Consider the following 19,622-nt stretch of genomic DNA (forward strand, 5'->3'; position numbering starts at 1 on the left):
TTAACCGTACATTTTTCGCTTAAATCACAAAAATAAATAATAGTGTTCTCTGATATTCTAAATCTTTGTTGTTTATAATAAAATGACAAATAAAATTAAAGTATAGATTTGAATTATAATAACAGTGTTCTCCCCAGGGTCTTTTAGCATCATGGTATTGTGATGCTATATTTCTGAATGGGATGCTATTTGAATTGGTTTTCTTATAGATTGTGTTATGGATGTGATGCTATATTTTTTTTTTAAACAAGATGGTATTTCAAATGTCCCTGTTTACCAGGATGCTAAATAAAATATCTGGGGAGAACACTGTAATAGTATAAGAGTGTAAATATCAGGTTGGAAGTGAGGAGATTTTTTAATTTAAAATTGTATATATAATTATATGTTACATAATATGTCATTTGTGTTTAAGGTGGCATATGTTTACAATAAAATCATATAAATATCATATTAACCTGAACATAGCAATAAGTAGATTGAGCAGTAGTACATTGACAAATAGGACATATATTCCCATTAATATTGGTGTAGCATATCTTCCGACTTCTGTCGGACATCTTGGCAATGTTCCAGCGTTGTATATTGCTGCATCAAAGCTACAGTTAGGTTCCTCTACTACAAATAAAAAAATAATAATTTAAACTTCATCATAATTCCTTCAGTTGGTGACGGCATACTTTTATCAATATAAGAGGGTAGTAATGCCCTTTACCGTCGGGCGTCAAACGGTCATTTTCAGCTACCATTAGCGTCAAATTAGTAAAAATATTACCATGAATCGTCAAAATATACTTTCGTCAAAGGTCTCTAAAAATTATTGTTACATTTATTTTGGAAAAAATTTAACATGATTCGTCAAAAACAATTGATTTTTGTATCGTCTTAAAGAAAGTGTACATTTTATTGTCATGCACTTAACATTATAGTTAACGTCATTTGGCAGAAACTTTTACCGTTATTCGTCATGATGGTACCCCCATTTCGGTCCTCATATAAGGTAAATATAAAGAGCAACTCAAACATGAAACCCTCGTTTTTAAAGGCATTATTCTTGTATTTTAGAATGTTCTCTCAATGAAAGGAGTCGGTCGACAAAGGGTTTATTTTTCAATGACCCTGAAAATCAATGAAATCACAAACTTGCATTATTTTGACTTTTAATCAAATTGAAACAACAATATAGATAGTTTTAAGCTAATTAAGTGATTATGGCATCACAAATATGTACTGGTACTCTGTATTTTGATAAAAAGTTTTGGATTATTTATCTCTATAGTTTAATTGTTTTTTCACTGGCTGTCAGGTTTGACCAAAATAACTTTTCTGATGAAATATATATCTTGAAAGATTAAATTAAATCATACCATTTTCAAACATGATTCTCTAAAAATGTTAATAAATACTAATATAAAATTATAATTTCATGAATTAGCCCTAGCTCTAACAATTAATTGAGATGTTTATTTCCTGAGAATTCCAAATATACCCAAACAAGAATGTGTCCATAGTACACAGATGCCCCACTTGCACTATCATTTTCCATGTTCAATGGACTGTGTAATTGGGGTCAAAACTTTAATTTGGAATTAAAATTAAAAAGATTATATCATAAGGAACATGTGTACTAAGTTTCAAGTTGATGTGACTTCAACTTCAACAAAAACTACCTTGACCAAAAACTTTAACTAAAACTTTAACCTGAACTTTGCACTATCATTTTCTTTGTTCAGTGGACCGTGAAATTGGGGTCAAAACTTTAATTTGGAATTAAAATTAGAAAGATTATATCATAAGGAACATGTGTACTAAGTTTCAAGTTGATGTGACTTCAACTTCAACAAAAACTACCTTGACCAAAAACTTTAACTAAAACTTTAACCTGAACTTTGCACTATCATTTTCTTTGTTCAGTGGACCGTGAAATTGGGGTCAAAACTTTAATTTCGCATTAAAATTAGAAAGATCATATCATGGTGAACATGTGTACTAAGTTTCAAGTTGATTGGACTTCAACTTCATCAAAAACTACCTCAACCAAAACTTTAACCTGAAGCAGGACGAACGGACGGACGAACAGACGGACGAACGGAAGTACAGACCAGAAACATAATTCCCCTCTACTATCGTAGGTGGGGCTTAAAGGGAATTTTGTATTGTTTTCCAAACTGGTATACATGTAGCAACTAAATAACAAGGCATAAATTCTTGGAATATATTGTAAGTAATTTCTACGAGTCATTTAGTACAATTTAATTATTGTTAAAATCAAACAAGTGAAAAGGAATCTCTGTAGCTACTACTATGTACAAATTCATAGCTTCAATATGGAGCAATTTGGGTCCATAAATGCTAATTTTCGTGTTTTCCTTGCCATAAAAAATGTACATTTTGTAATCAAATGCATACAAAAATGAAAATAAATATTACCTCTTACCTAAAAAGTATAGAATCACAAAACGAATTCTACTTTAAGAAAAAAAAGACTTAACTTACATTCTATATCCTCTATAAATAGTTCCCCGTACATGTTCCAGTAACTCATTCTTAACACCTTCAGTACTATATCCCAAGACCAACTAATGTTTGGATACAAAATGGAGTAGGATGCTACGGCATAAGACGTCACAAATACCATCAATATCACCATAAAATATGACAAATCTTTCACCTGAAATTACAAATACAGCGAAATCTGTCAATCAGAAACTTGTCTCAAGTAAACTTTTGTTTCAAGACAATTTTACCTCAATGTAATATTCTTTAATTATTTGACCTAAGAGTAAACCAGTAACTGTTGATCTATCTATTTTTGAAAATTGAGGAAAAATTGTACTTGTTCACCTAAACCCACAAAACAATAGTACTTTTTGCTTCACCAAAACGTATGAATCCATAGTACTGGTCTAACTTGAGCTAAACCTCAATTTATTCATTATTTCTAAAATAAAGACTATTTACTGCAAGGAATATAATGTAGTCTTTTAAAAAAAAAACACTTTTACTTAACTTTTATAACATTGATAAGACTTGGAAATTAACACAAGTTTGTCAAATATTTTTTTTATATCAGCTTATTCTGAAAACTAAGTCAGGAGCCTGTAATTCAGTGGTTGTATGCATTTGTTATTTGTTCATTATTTCCACAGGCCAATAGTTTTCTCGTTCAAATTGTTTTGCAGTTGTCATTTCAAGGCCTTTTACAGATGAATACGTGGTATGGGTTTTGTTCATTATTGAAACCCATACTGTGACCTATACCCTGTAGATATTAATATCTGTGTCATTTGAACTGTTGTGGAGAGTTGTCTCATTTGGCAATCATACCAGATCTTTTTATCTTTATAAGAATTAATTATTGTTCTTAAATATCAATGTAAAATTTTATTAGAAACTAAATGTTTAGTAAAAATTATGTCCTCACTCATAAACTCCTTTGATATCAGAGTAAAAACAAAAAATAACAGGAACATTACATGGAAGTTCTTCCATAACAATTTTTTTTTTAACATTCATATTTCAAATATATCATTTATTATGACAAAAAGTTTTACTTACCATATTTCCTATCATAACAAGCTTCGGTCCTAATTCTCTGTGGACGGAAAAAATATGCAGGATACGGAAGAAAAATATTACAAAATTGATAGCATAAACTACCCTAGCTGCTTCAAATGTATTATCATAGGGTAGAAATCGTAAAAGTAATGCTAATAAAAAGAGCGTGATTGTCAGTACATCTACCAAATTCCAACTGTCTGATAAATAACTTTTTAACTTTGCATTTATAGTCGCTGAGGAACCAGTTACAAGCTGTAATAAAAAAAAGAAAAAGAAATAAAACATGATTTTTTTTGGTATATATGAATTTTTTTCAATATTTGATAAAGATATTTAAACTATGACGTGTCATTCTTACTTCAGAGAATGATCTTTTTAATGAAAATTTAATATTTAAGTATGCTGATATGTATTGCAGACTGTGCCATTCTTAAGTTTGGAAATTGTATATTCAATTAAAAATATGAAATAACTCTCACTTATTTGTTAATGAGCAATACTTTGTACTTAAGCGTTAAAAATCATCTGCATATGAATAAATGAAGATATTGGTTATAGGTCAAAAAGACAGCTATTGAACAACACAAAGATAAACACAAGAGACAATAGAGGTCAATATATAATTTTGACTAATCGACAAGTGTCAGTGCCACCTGTGCAGTTTTAAAAAAAAATTTCACACACACAAAAAAACCAGTAATTTAAACATTTACATACTGAGAATGAATTTTTAACAAGCAAATCAATAACCAAAATTTTTGTCACAAAAATCTGGTCAAAAATGGTTTTAAAAACTTATGCTTTCAATTTAAGTGGATAAATTATTATAACTTCGATGACAATAAAATGTAAACTACGAGTTCATATTATTTTTTTGTTGCAAGTTTTTAATGTAAAAAAATCCTTTTTTAAACCATTCAATATCCAATAGAAAGAAATTCAAATGATACACATATTATTGTATTGTCATAAGTTTTTGGTTTTCAAATTTCAATTACACAAAAAAAATGTCCTGGTAAATAATGTAAATTGTCAATTTCAATTTTTACAATAAGAAAACAAACAAAATTAATCAAAACACAATTATCTAACAAAAACATAGAGCTTAAACCAAAATAAAAATATGACATCAGTCATGAAAATAATATCACTCATCATAAACAAAATAAAATATACTATGAAAAAACACGATTTAAAGCATCTTCAATTTGATACATCAAATGATTTGTCAAACTCCATACAGCTCTATTGTATCAGAGTTTGATGATATGTTTGTTTTTAAGGGGATACCTAACACTACAGGGAGATAACTCTGTAAAGTCAGCTAAACGTTTTAATTACGTTGTGTTGTAAAAGGAATATTAAGCTTCTCAATGATCAAAATTGGTGTTTGTCAAATTGCTATACAACCAGTGTATTTTTTCTGACAAAACGGTTGGTTTAAAAATTTTTAAAATTTTTATATTTTTGTTAAAGGGTCAAAGTAAATACTTTGTAAAAATTTTATGAAAATTAAAAGAGTCAAAGGAGAAGGGGCTATAAGGGGCAAAATTGGCCCCACTTCAGAATCTATTGATATTTCTTTCAATTGATCTCTATGATATGGAGCTTATAAAACACCAAAAATGTTATAGTTATCTCTTGCTAGGACGTCGTAAAAATGGTAGGCCGACTAAGCTTAAATATCAGATTTTTACGTATTTTATCCTTTTTTATGTATTGTGTACATTTTACAATAGATTATTACACCTTAAATAATCAACGTGCATACATAATTACTAGTGAACCATTGTATTAATACAATGAAGAACAAAATTGATATAAAGTTTAGCTATTTAATATCAGTAAAATAGTTGCTGTGGTAACAACAAGTTAACATTCGTTCTATGTACATGTATGACCAAATTATAGAAATTTTTCACCAGAGAAAATCTACAGTTATTGTTTGTATAAAAAAGAAGATGTGGTATGATTGACATTTAGATAACTGTCCACAAGGGACCAAAATAACACAGACATTAACAACTATAGGTCACCAAACGGCCTTCAACAATGAGCAAAGCCCATACCGCATAGTCAGCTATAAAAGGCCCCGATATGACAATGTAAAACAATTCCAACGAGAAAACTAACGGCCTTATTTATTTTTCTTTTAACTTGAATAACCAAAAATGAGTTTGTGTGTACTTTAATGTACTCGGCTGATAAAAACACAAGAAGGTGGGACATATTACGCATTAGTATACATATAATAAAATTGAGAATGGATATGGGGAATGTGCCTAAGAGACAACAACCCGACCATAGAAAAAAACAACAGCAGAAGGTCACCAACAGGTCTTCAATGTAGCGAGAAATTCCCGCACCCGCAGGCGTCCCCCAGCTGGCCCCTAAACAAATATATACTAGTTCAGTGATAATGAACGCCATACTAATTTCCAAATTGTACACAAGAAACTAAAATTAAAATAATACAAGACTAACAAAGGCCAGAGGCTCCTGACTTGGGACAGGCGCAAAAATGCGGCGGGGTTAAACATGTTTGTGAGATCTCAACCCTCCCCCTATACCTCTAGCCAATGTAGAAAAGTAAACGCATAACAATACGCACATTAAAATTCAGTCCAAGAGAAGTCCGAGTCTGATGTCAGAAGATGTAACCAAAGAAAATAAACAAAATGACAATAATACATAAATAACAACAGACTACTAGCAGTTAACTGACATGCCAGCTCCAGACTTCAATTACACTGACTGAAAGATTATGATTTCATCATATGAACATCAGGCACAATCCTTCCCGTTAGGGGTTTAGTATCATACCATCATAACATATATGAAAAGAACATAACCCGTGTCATGCCAACAACTGGTTTTTGAATAAATGTGTTTAGTTCCGATGCAAAGACCCTATAAGTGAATCAATATTAACGCCAAAATATGCAATCTTTAATGACCTGACAACAGTATCATAACTATATCCCTTCTTAATAAGTCTATTCAAAGGTTTTTTTAGTTTTATATATGAATAAAGATCGCAATGTCATAAACTATACATTTCAACAATTACCGGCTCAACCTTAATAAAACTGAAATATTGTTAGCACATTTTTTATTTTTTGTTGTTAAGGTGTCTTTACAATATCATGATAATGTGATTTAAAACGACAAATGTAAAAAATTACGAAACGATGAAAAAACAATTGGATTTGATGGGACTCGAACGTACACCATCATGCCCATTGCGCAGCGTGTAGGCGATTTGAACCACATTGACACAACTATTTGAAGTTAATAACTCATATTGATCATTTTGATTGGGCGTGTTTTATTGGTCTCTTCTGCACATCTCCAGAATGTCTTCTGGTGAAGAGTAAAATAAAAATTAATTTTGACGTCGAATATAGCAGATTTTTGTTATAATGGATGACATAAATCAAGTTTCCGATGACCTTTTTTTTTTTTTTTTTTTAGAAAATTAAGATACGTCCCGTAGACATGCATGACTGTGAAAGTGTGCTCTGTTCGTTACAATTTTTTTGTGCTTTCCTATATCTCAATTTTTCTAAACAAACCAGGCTTAATCTCCCGCTATTTGATTTTTAAGATTAATCTTAAACTGCACGTAAAATCGTCAATGTTTGTCAATATGACTGATCAAAAAGTACATCTCAGTCTATACATTTTTTTAAAAAGAAACCGAACTGGATTATTTTTGTATAAAGCTAAGATATCTGGAAGTTCTAAATATCGTTTTTCTATGGTGCTCCTTGAAGAACATCTTCTGGTCCTAACTATTATTTCTAATGCACAATTTTGATGGTCAAAACCTTCGGACTACCATTTTTCTACAACCTTCATTGTATATGGATCTATATGTAAATATATAAGGTATACCAGACGTTTCTTAATAAATAAATCAGTTGGCCCGAGAACACAGTTATTTCGTAGTGCATTTCTTTTAGACAATAAATTCAAATTTAAAAAATCACACCTGCTCTTTCTCCAAAAGATTTTTACAGTGTAGTGTACTACCAGTGGGACAAATAATATCAAAATTATAGAAACTTCTACCAGCTCTAACTCAAAATATTGACAATTCTGTGTTAAGGGGGTGTAAAATTCAGTTTGACAGCTTCAGGCGTGATAAAATTTGACCTTTTTGAACTGGACCAAATCACTACTTAACATAAAGATTCAGCACCCAATTTTTTTTTAACATGTAAATACATCCCCCTACTTAATATTTCATGCATTTAATATCAAGAAATAAATTGGGAAAGTGTATCAAATAAAACATGTAAGTTATACACTGTTTACACTAGGGACTATAGACAACGAAAACCAAAGGACGATAACTGTGTCCTTGGACCAGTTGGTTGTGTACTGATTGATACTTCATTCTGGGAGAACAAGATTTATCTCAGTACTAGTTGCAACTAGTTTTGAACACATTACCAGTAATTGCAAATACTCTTAGTTCAATACTCTATTGTCTTAATTCTAGTTTGCTGGTTTTTTTTTTTTGTGTTTGTCTCGTACCGACATTTTGAGTTAATCTAATTGCAACTGATTTGTGCAGGTTGTTTTTATATTGTACTGCTACGCTACTGTTTCAGCTTCGGGGAGGGTTGAGCGCTCACAAAAATGCTGTTGTGCTGTTAAACATCTGTACTAGGTTAGGGGATGGTGGGGATCCGCGGCTTACATGTTTATCCCCGCCAAATTATGTATGTAAAAAACTATATGCTTGTCCCAAGTCAGGAGCCTGTAAGTCAGTGGTTATTGTTTGTTGCTGTGTTACTTACTTGTTTTTCGTTCATTATTTTGTACATTAATTAGGCTGTTAGTTTTCTTCTAGTGATTTCGGGGCCTTTTATAGCTGAGTATGTGAAATGTTGTCTCTTTGACACATTCCCCATGTCCTTTCTCAATTTTATTATGCTTATTGTTGAAGAGCGTATGGTGATATATGGCTGTTAATTTCTGCGTCATTTAGTCTCTTGTGAGAAATTGTCTCATTGGCAATCATACCACATCTTCGTTTTAATATCAACCCCTGCCATATTCTTTATAAACCTGTCCCAAGTCAGGAGCCTGCAGTTTAGTGGTTATCGTTGGTTCATGTCTCAACTCATTTTAGATATTTTTTAAATTGATTTGTTATGTATAATTAAACCGTTAGTTTATTCGTTTAAATTGTTTCACACTTTTCATGGACTTTTATAAATGGTTTAACAGTATCAGATTTTGTCATTATTGAAGGCCTTACGGTTGCCTGTAATTGCTTACATCCACTTCATAGTTGAACTCCGGTGGATAGTTGCCATATTATCAATAATAACACATGTCTTAGTTTTTATCTATAATACTAAAATTACGAGGTCCAATTTGTCAGCCGTCATCACGTAAAAACGACGAATCAAAGAATTCAACTTTATATATAACTAATATAGTACAAAGGTGTAGATTAAAAATTACACCACTCCAGGCCCTTTTGTTCTCCACGTAATTAATATTGCCAATAATTAAGAAGTTCCGGGTCGAGTCTGATACCGATACCAATAGTATATTCACCTGTTACCGATTACCTTATCTGTACGTTCCGCATCTGACAGGCGCACCACCAAACGGTGTATTCAGGATTAATATGCTATATAGTATTACACGGGTCATAATCACAGGGTTGACACTACTTAATTGTCAAATTGTTACCTATTGTAGTATTTTAATCAGTTAGACTTTCTAAGATAACAATACGAATACTAAAAATCTGGACTAAAATAAGGCGTATAGGTACAGTTTTCAATTTGTTAGCGGGCATGACGTAAAACAGCGAATCAAAGAATTCAATATTTATAACTAATATAGGACAATGCTGTTGATTAAAAAATACTCCATTCCAGGACCTTTTGTTTTCCAAATAATTAATATTATCAATAATTGATAAGTTCCAGTTCGACGGGTTCAAACAGAAAGATTTGAAAGCAGAGAAAACTGTGTATCTTATAATCAGCATGACTTTATCAGATGACAATACTAATACTAAAATAAGGCTTGCGCATAGTTATATACTTTAATTCAGTCACGGACCCGCGATATACGGGTGTGTTCTAGTATTATATATATCTGACGTTTAATCTCGTTTTTCCTGAATATGCATGAAATATGTGTCACTGTGCGTTAAAAATTAGCATCAATTTAAAGTTGTGTTAAATAAGAGAAAACCATTTGATATTTAATAACTTCGGTTGGGGTGGGGACAGGAGTATTTCGTATATGAATATGGTTGCCTGCTAAGAGTTGAAAAATAGGCATGTTTAGCGACATATTAAAATTATCAATAATACCTTCTTTCCTTCTTCATTCCTCATCTAATGATTTAAACTAACCAATAGCCAAATCATGAGTGATGAAAGTAGAGTTTAACAACAATAAATCAAAATTCCTTCCCCAGAATATTAAATAGTTGGCCCTTAACTGTTATTGTCCGTGTAGTTCTTATATTCATCTAGCTTATCATCCTACAGAGATGTCCTACTAAGGCTGTCGTACCATAAAAACATGTATAACACAGCTCACATTCTAATATATCTACATTCATAATAACATTGAGAAAGGAGATGGGGAATGTGTAAAAGCGACAACAACCCGACCATACAGAGCAGACAACAGCCGAAGGCTCATAATCTAGTATAATATAAGAGCATAAACCTTAAGCACGGGGAGGCTCTCTATTTATTATTGTCATTTCGACTAAACAAAGCCATTTTTGTTTTGTGCCTCTGCCGTCTAAACCACCTATTTAAAGGGAAGAGGTAGAAGAGAGCCAGAAGATCTTCCCAATGCAAAAAAAAAAACAAAAACAAAAACAACAGAAATGGACCTCTTCTGGCTCACAACCAAAGAACAAAAAAACACTCCCCTGCTGTGCTGTGGAATTTTTTACGTGTTAAGTTATATATTGAAAGTTTTTTTAATTCTGTCTGTTAATATCAAGTATTTAACGAATGATACACTGATTTCTATTCCGCTATAAAAAGCTTCTTAACAACAGAAACCAGTAAAATTCTGTGTGTCAGTTCCGTAATCACTTACAATAAATATAGACGACAAGGGCTAGGCTGTACTTGAGAGGCTATGTTATACTTTAATATGAAGAAAAACACTTTATAATTTACTTTCTATAATGAAACTGTTTTATTATCAACCATTGACAAATTATATGTTAAAAAAATACAACTGTTCCTGGTCAACCTTAGTCCGATAACGGTATATATGAAAAACGGACGAAAAATTTTGGAACTTTGATCCCGGTTTTGAGCAAGTTTTTAATTAAAATTCAGTATGAGCGCAGCTTTGCCCCACTGAAATATTTCAACATAAGCTGCTTTATGTTGATATTATTGCTCGGATAAAATATTTCGTTGGGGCAAGAATGCGCTGGTACTTTTTTCGTAAAAAAAGTTAGTGAAAATGAGTAAAAAATTGTGAAAAGCCAACAAATATGCACGTGAAGTGTTGTCAAAACACGGTATTATGACGTCATAACTACATAAAAACATCTTTTTCATAAAATGAATATGTGTAACGGAAAAAAAAGCCATACACATACGAATAAGTAGAATTTGAAAAATTCTAGAAATTGAGGCCAATTTTGCCCGCTATAGCCCCTTCTCCTTTATTTTAGTGAAAGTGTTGGGTACCACCTTAAGCCTCAGAAATGTATCAATGAATATTTAAAAAAAAAAAAACACTTTCAAAATTTTATAGATAGGGTATGTGATGTATTCACCTTACGAAAGAATGAGAATGTCAACTGATATTTTGATTTTAAAATAAACATCATACACAATTTGGCAATTATTATCTGATTATGTAAGAAAGTATTGGATGTATGTTAACAAGTTAGTTTATTTTCATTCGTTTGGCTGAGTCTTAATGTAACAGAAAAATGATTATCAAATTTCATCAAAAATTGCAGGTGGTCTCATTCTTATGCCATCTGCTAATTAATTCAGCTGGAAAAAACATAAAATTTAGATTAAAAAAAACCAAATGCCTTGTTATTTATTTAGTAAAAGTACATACGTAATACACTAAAAGTATTTAAGGAATGACTGTAATATTTTTTCTGTCTATGAAGATGTGGTGCACACTAAATAAGGTATAGACTAGGTAGTACATGCAATATTTGTTATAACAACAAACATATTTAAAGATTATAATATTATAGAATAACTGTACATATAAAACAATGTTGATACAATAATAAATAAATCAAGGTAAAGGTAAATTTGAAGAGGATGAAAAGAACTAGACATTAGTTATGACTTTTCTGCACAATTGGAGTTACTTCCCCTGAACGTTTTTTTCTTATGAAAAAGCTAAAGGGCTATAATATTCATATATACTGCTCACAGATTATGTATTAGCCAAAATCTATAAGTTTTCCCTACACATAACCATTAATTAACTTATAGAAATATCCCGTTGAACTTTGAACCAGAGTATAGCTGTGTGTTCATTCCTTCATTAGATTTTGATAATTAGCAGACTCTTTATTTTGTTTTTTTAAAACCTTTTCAATTTTTTTATCATTAATTTGTGAAAACAAAACTTAGTAATAAACAATAAACCCTAAATATAAGCAAAACTGTTGCCATTAGCTCTAACATGAAAATGAAATAGCTGAAGAAAAATTGAAAGCTGATCATTTTATTTTTTAATATAATTCTATTATACGTAACAAATTGCTATATTGTATACCAAATTGGGAATATATTATCGAAGTGCTGTGCGCTGTTTTTGTTGAAAAATCTCCAGTGGTTCATGTTAGTACCTTGACATTCCCTCCCATAGTTCTTATTTCTCAGTTAATCAAACCTCATTTCATTTAAATTTCATCAAAAACTATAAATCAACATCCTTTCAAGTGATAAATGTTTGTTTCAATAAACATTTATTTTTCTTTTTAATATTGGAAAGATATGAAATGCATTTTAGGTTATCTCCTATCTTAAAATGTTCTACAATGACAATTTAATTGTAATAAATTTACTGGTATTTTCTCTTTCGTCTAGATCATAATTTCTAATTCAAATTTTAAAGCAAAACTAAAATTTCTTCATAATATAAATTATAAATAATCTGTTCTATTAATCTAATATAAGCCAGTCATATTAAAGCAAAATAAAAAAAAATAAAAAAAATCCACTCTAATTATTACTAAATCTTTATTTACATAACTAGCGTCTTTTGAGTAAGTTGTTGGCCGAACTGATCCTTCCTGGCTTGTAGTTATCATCCGTAAGGCAAAGTGTGGATTCAAAAACTAGAGTTTTCCAAAAGAAAATGTAATTACTTATTTATCTCATTGTCTCTATACCAAAATATCCAGTGAAATTTTTCAAAAAAGACTGAGTGGTTCAAGTTTTTGAATTTTTTTATATTTTTGTCGAAGGGCTAAAGTAAACATTTTGTAAAAATTTGATGAAAATCAAACGAGCTAAATTAATTTTAGTCAAAGTGTTAGGTGTTCGGTGTTAAGATGAAGCAACCTTTATCAGAAATAGCTATCAATTCAATGTCGAAAAAGACTTGATGACTTTCAACCTGAAAAATTCACATGTACACAATATAAAGAATAAACCAGTGAATGTTATATCTTAAAAAAATGTTAAAAAAAACTTTTTGGAGTTTTGAGTTATTCAATAGGACATCAACCAGGGAGCATCCCATACAGTTTCATGTTAAATCATAATTTTTATAATTTTGAAATATGTTGTAGTTCTGGATGAGTTATAAAAGAAATCACCGAGTAAAAGATAAGTTGCTGTGCTTGTTTACAAGAAAAGTGAGGCTGAAATTGTGGGACTTTTGCACCTTACTAAAAAAGCTGAGCAAAGCTTAAATTTTTTGGGGTAGAGTTATTTATTCAAACCATGGTTAAAATTATGGATAAGTATAATACTCAAAGTGGGATAAGACCATGCCTTGAGATTGCTCACTTTAAAATATTTTGTTGACATAATTGTTTAAGACCTTACAAAAGCTTCAAAACGAGGAAGATCAGAAACAGTAAAAAGTGTTTAATTTGTTATGATTTAATGTATCAAAATGTAAGAATCAAAAGCACTAATCTTAAAGGCATAGAACAACATTGAGAATGGAAATAGGGAATGTGTCAAAGAGACAACAACCCAACCAAAGTTGATGTTGTGAAAGAATATATTTTGGAGCATCATTAATTCTAAATACCATTCAAGCAGGTTTTTTTTCTAACAGACAGTTACACACATGATGTCCCACCAAAACTGGCATTTTGCAGGAATTTGAAGGCTTTAACTTCATACCAATATTTAACTCCCTTGAAACTGTATCAGATGCCCTTAATTAACAAGTGAAAATGTGAAATAATTCAGGTGAAAGTCAGATCTGCTATTCATCTGTTAAAGCTTGCTTAGACTTGGAGGCTAATTGTTTAGTTAAAACATTGACATGAATAAAATAAAATAATTGGCAAAATCATGTGCCTCTGCAACCCCTTAAGAGTTCATTAAAATTGTATAACTGAAAAAAAATCAAATTTTAATATAGAATTGTATGCAGTAATTTATTGTAAAAATCATATATATTTCCAGAGCAGATCTGACATTTTACAACATCTGAACACATAGTATGTGTATATATAACACATAATTAGAGGAAGAAAAGGGACCATCAGTCAAAAAGACAGTTAATAAGAATGACTTTACAAAATTCTTACAGAATTTCTTCTTGGCTATTTTAGAATTATAAATACATAATTTATTGGCCCATGCATTTTAGTAATTAAATTTTATATTCATATAAAATGCATCATGATATTTGTGACCACATTAAAACAATGGATAGAAACTGGTCTTGTTTTAAATTGAAATTTCATGGATGTATTATTGTAGCATAAAATTGTTATTACAGGTATATGAATTGAATGCTTCTTTTTGTAATTTAATATGGTTGTAAAATTTTTGAAAGTGCACTCATATTTTAGTCAACCCTTTTAGACCCCCATAAAATTACAAAAAGAAGCAATCAATTAAATATAGAGGTCGATTTATTTTTCGATCATATATTTTTCATATACATTTATGTATTTTCCCACCTTATAAAGCTAAATTTTCATTAAACAGCATATGCACAACATTTCATCACATATTGTGTTACATTAATTAAAACACCTATTTGAATTTTAACAAAAAATGTCAGAAGTGATCTATACATGTAATTATTTATGACTACATTGTACTAGGGACGTGACGATTAACAAAAAAAAAAACAATAATGATTGCTTGTTGTTTGCTTAATAAAAATAAAAATACATTTCCTATGTGAAAATTTGACTCTAGCAGGTGGTAATAGCTTAAGAATATCACTCACTAATGAAAGACTTTTTAACTAATAAGAGAGATACAAAATTAAGTAAAATACTTATACATGTATTTATAAAACAAATGGTTTCAAACTGAAATATCTAACCTGCTTACAAAATAATTTGGATATACACAAATAATAGATAATTTGAAAAGTAAGTTAGCCATATAATACTCAGACGTCAAATTGTACAGCTTTTCAAAATGAATATTTTAAACTTAAATCCATACACAGTTTGGTTTACCATGGTAAAAATAAGAGGGGTGGGGGTTAAGTTAAGTGTTATTTTAGGTAATGGCGACCACAATTGCATACAAGTACTAGTGTAAATACATCTTTTGGAACTTGATAGAAAATTCCAATCTTTAAACTGAAGCTGCACTTTAATCTGTATTTTCAATGCTAAGAGTTTTATAGTACTATACCAATCATAAGTGTTTTGTCCATGTTTGCACTGTTTAAATTGTTCATTCTGGTATTCAGATATTTTAACATAATTACCTGTCTCACTTCCTCTGCAAATATACTGAATACCCAGACAATCAGGATAATCTCAATCACAGATACATTGGTGGAGAGGTCTATCAACAACATAATACTAAACAATGCTAAAAATATTAGGTACGATAACTGAAAATAAAACCATTGTTGTTAGTATGTTTATGTATCAGATTTTTACAAAATATTTTTAAATTTGATAGATTAAAAAGAAAATAATTGTTCATTTTTATGTTTGAATTGTTATACATTTGTCCTTTTGTGGCCTTTCATAGCTGACTATGCGATATGCACTATGTTCATTGTTGAAGGCTGTACAGTGACATATAGTTGTTAATTTCTGTGTCAATTTGTCTCATTGGCAAATATACTACATCTTCTTCTTTTTACATCTAACTAGAAATTTCTATTTTGCAATAAAGTTTATTTTCTCAACAGCAGCATTATTTACTATCAAGTATGGTCTGTATGACAGCTGAGGGGGAGACTTTGCGTGAAGTCATTATAAGTAAAATATATTGCCTGTTTATTCATCTACAAAAACCAACTAGAGTTAATAGATCTACTTTATTTTATCAATTTATGGTTATAAATTGAACATAAAAAATACTGACCAAAGTCAAAGACAAGTTTATTTATTTCTATTGACAGTAATTAAAAAGCCAGAAAATATTGCAACAATACTGACCACATTGTGACAAAATATTATGACAGGTGCTGTGTAGAAATAATATAACTTCTGTAACATTGAAAGACTGGTTGGCTGTTCTCTCTCCTCTGGTCTACAATGTAAGAAAAATATATATCATTATTAAATTGGTTGCAATGAATTACATTGATTTCCCAGTTAATTAAAAATCAATAATTTCACATGTGAAATAAATGTGGTTATTTCACTCTCTGAAGTCATACAACAATAGGTGTTGTCAAGACGTCAATAACGGCGAATCAAAACAAATTGTGAATGTGTAGAAAAAAGATATAATAGTTCTTTACATGCTTTATGTCATTGTAATAAAAAGAATAACTATAATTAAACAATTCAAATATCGAAAAATATTCTTCAACTCTTGACCGAACAACACTGATAATTAAGTCATACGCTATGCATTGGTGAATTGATGTGTTGTTCGGTCACTCATTAAATATTTTTCTCTATTGGAATTCTTTAATTAGTTATTCTAATTATTAAATAATGCAATCAAAACAGCCTATATAATACCAAAACGGCATGTGTCATAGTGGTGACGTCATCCTAGTCATATAAATCACGTGATCTATATTGCTTTTCGGCCCGGCCCAATATTTCCAATTTGGACTGGCAATGAATCCTGAATTACATGTAAACATATATTGTGCATGTAATTCAGGATTCATTGCCAGTTCGTATTGGAATTTATATTGACCCTATATTCACATCATTGCCAGTCCATATTGGAAATATTGGCCTTATATTCACATCATTGCCAGTCCGTATTAAAAATATTGGCCCTATATTCACATTTGATGTATGAAATACAGCATTCAGAACAAGTCTTTATTAAATGATATGAGCAAACAAGCCCTAATACGGATAAATTAGCATGTGCAATACTGAAAACCTTCCACTGTCAATATAAATCAAGATTTAATATTGCTCTTCATCAGGGCCAATATGAAAAAAACAGGGCCAATATAGAACTACAGGCTTTAAAGAGCCTGTGTTGCTCACCTTGGTCTATGTGCAAGCAGCATATTAAACAAAGGACACAAATTAAAGACAAGAATAGAATTCATGATAAAATTGTAATTTTGTGATGATGATGTGTTTGTCAATCTTACTTTACTGAACATTTTTGCTGTTTATAATTTTCTCTATCTATAATGAACTTGCCTCAGAAGTTTCAAAGGAAAACAAATTGTTATAGTTAAAAGATCACTTAAATTTAAGAAAAATGGTTAAAAATTTACTATAAAGGGCAATAACTCCTTAAGGGGTCAACTGACAATTTTAGTCATGTTGACTTATTTGAAGATCTTACTTTGCTGAACATTATTGCTGTTTACAGTTTATCTCTATCTATCAAGATAATAACCATAAACTACAAAAATGTCCTTAAAATTACTAATTTGGGGCAGCAACTCAACAACAGGTTATCTGATTTGTCTGAAAATTTGAGGGCAGATAGATTTTGACCTAATAAACAATTTTACCTGATGTCAGATTTACTCTAAATGCTTTAGTTTCAAGGTTATAAGCTGAAATCTACATTTTACCCCTATGTTCTATTTTTAGCCATGGTGGCCATCTTGGTTGATTAGTCATCGCACACATTTTTTAAACTAGACACCCTAGTGATGATTTTGGCCAAGTTTGGTTAAATTTGCATGCACTGTTTAAACATTATGCCAAACTGATGATTTTGTGGCATTTAAGCCAGTTATTCACATAACACACCCCACTGAATCTGCCACAGGTTGAATCACAATGTATTTCTATTTGTACTTACTGATAGTTTGTCTGAAATGAATTCTGTGTCTGTTGTCTAATCATACCAGGTTTGTTTCCATCTTCCTGTTTAATAGACAATTACAATTAAAAGAATTAAAAAATATTGTAGTATTAAAATAAAAAAATTACCATCACAGATAATGGGTCCTACTGATGATACTGTTATTGAAGTCAGGAGTCAAACTACTACAATATGTATGTGTCAGTTTAATCACTGTCTCATTATAAATATACAACTTTTTAGCCCTCTTTATAGAATTAATTGTATTTTGTAAATTATTGTTTTTTTTTGGTATGCCAAAGTTTGCTAACAAACCTATAGAAAATGTATACTTCATTGAACAGTTGAAAATTTGGTTTATCTGTACACATGAAATCCTGGAAAATGTGTACCCCAGAAATAAGAATGAATCTATAGTAATACAAACATAATTGTTTGCACCTGTCCTAAGTCAGGAATCTGATGTTCAGTGGTTGTCTTCTGTTTATGTGGTTCATAAGTGTTTCTCGTTTCTCATTTTTAATATAGATTAGACCGTTGGTTTTCCTGTTTGAATGGTTTTACTCTAGTAATTTATGGGGCCATTTATAGCTTGCTGTTCGGTATGAGCCTAGGCTCCGTGTTGGAGACTGTACCTTGACCTATAATGGTTTACTTTTATAAATTGTGACGTGGATGGAGAGTGGTCTCATTGGCACTAATATCACATCTTCCTATATCTATGAAATTATTTTTGTCATAAAAAAATGTAATGGAAGCTGAACATGGAAAGATTCATTCTAGCAGCACAGCAACACATACACGTATTATGATTGATTGAAGCAAATAATTTAGCAAGCTAAACACAATTCAGGTTTGGAACAAAAAGTTTATCTTAACATACATGAGACATGCATATACATTTTTAAAATTGGGTATGTACAAAAGTCAAAAAACATCTCTCAAGAAAGTTTCTATTTATTTAGTATATCAATTATCAATTATCATTTATTTACATTATCAGGGAATTTTGATTAAGAAGTTTCATTTTGTAACTTGAGGCTCTAAGGAGCCTGTCTTTTTGACCAAGGTCTATGTGAATCTTCAACAATGGACACTCTCAAACATTGTAAACTAGAATATCATTCATTACTAAAATCTCTATGTTGTTTATCTTTGTATTTGCTGATCATTTTAAAGTTTCTCTTTATCTCAAACTCAGACTCCTATAGTTTTTCCCCCAAAAAAGGGTAAAAATTAACATGTATGTGTAATAACTCATATAAGACGACAGCTGACAAATTCATCTGAGATATTTGTTTTGCTTATCGTTTTTGATTAAATAGGTTTTTCTCTATCAACATACCAGAAATACACAAAAAGGGTAAAAATTGTCATTTAAGGGTGCTTACTTCTGTAAAGAGTCTATCAACTATTTAGGCATTTAAGCTGTTGAAAAGTTCTCTATCTACAACAATTTCAAGATAAAAGGCAAAAAATTGTCATCTGAGGAGTTGACTGATGATTTTTGCCATAATGACTTATATCTTAAATATGGACCAAGAGACTTAAGAACCTAACATAAGTAATTATTTTCCAGACTTTTTGCCACACTATTGTAATGTAACCCAACACTATTATTACATATCTAGGCTTCTTAGAATAATAAAGCATCTC

The 19,622-nt window shown here is 30.5% G+C and overlaps 1 protein-coding gene across 1 annotated transcript in view; it reads right to left on the reverse strand.

Annotated features, from left to right (window-relative positions):
* Positions 1 to 19,622, reverse strand: part of LOC139510255 (transient receptor potential cation channel subfamily M member-like 2) — an 87,300-nt gene that overhangs the window by 33,434 nt on the left and 34,244 nt on the right. Inside the window, exons 21-27 of the mRNA XM_071296745.1 lie at positions 17,964 to 18,028; positions 16,163 to 16,256; positions 15,478 to 15,606; positions 12,806 to 12,895; positions 3,559 to 3,813; positions 2,497 to 2,671; positions 459 to 618 (exon numbers count right to left, since the gene is read on the reverse strand). Of these exons, the coding sequence (XP_071152846.1) occupies positions 459 to 618; positions 2,497 to 2,671; positions 3,559 to 3,813; positions 12,806 to 12,895; positions 15,478 to 15,606; positions 16,163 to 16,256; positions 17,964 to 18,028 (968 nt within the window). The remainder of the gene's footprint in view (positions 1 to 458; positions 619 to 2,496; positions 2,672 to 3,558; positions 3,814 to 12,805; positions 12,896 to 15,477; positions 15,607 to 16,162; positions 16,257 to 17,963; positions 18,029 to 19,622) is intronic.

This window comes from Mytilus edulis, chromosome 2 (assembly GCF_963676685.1).
Source record: "Mytilus edulis chromosome 2, xbMytEdul2.2, whole genome shotgun sequence".
In the NCBI taxonomy this organism is placed as follows: Eukaryota; Metazoa; Mollusca; class Bivalvia; order Mytilida; family Mytilidae; genus Mytilus; species Mytilus edulis.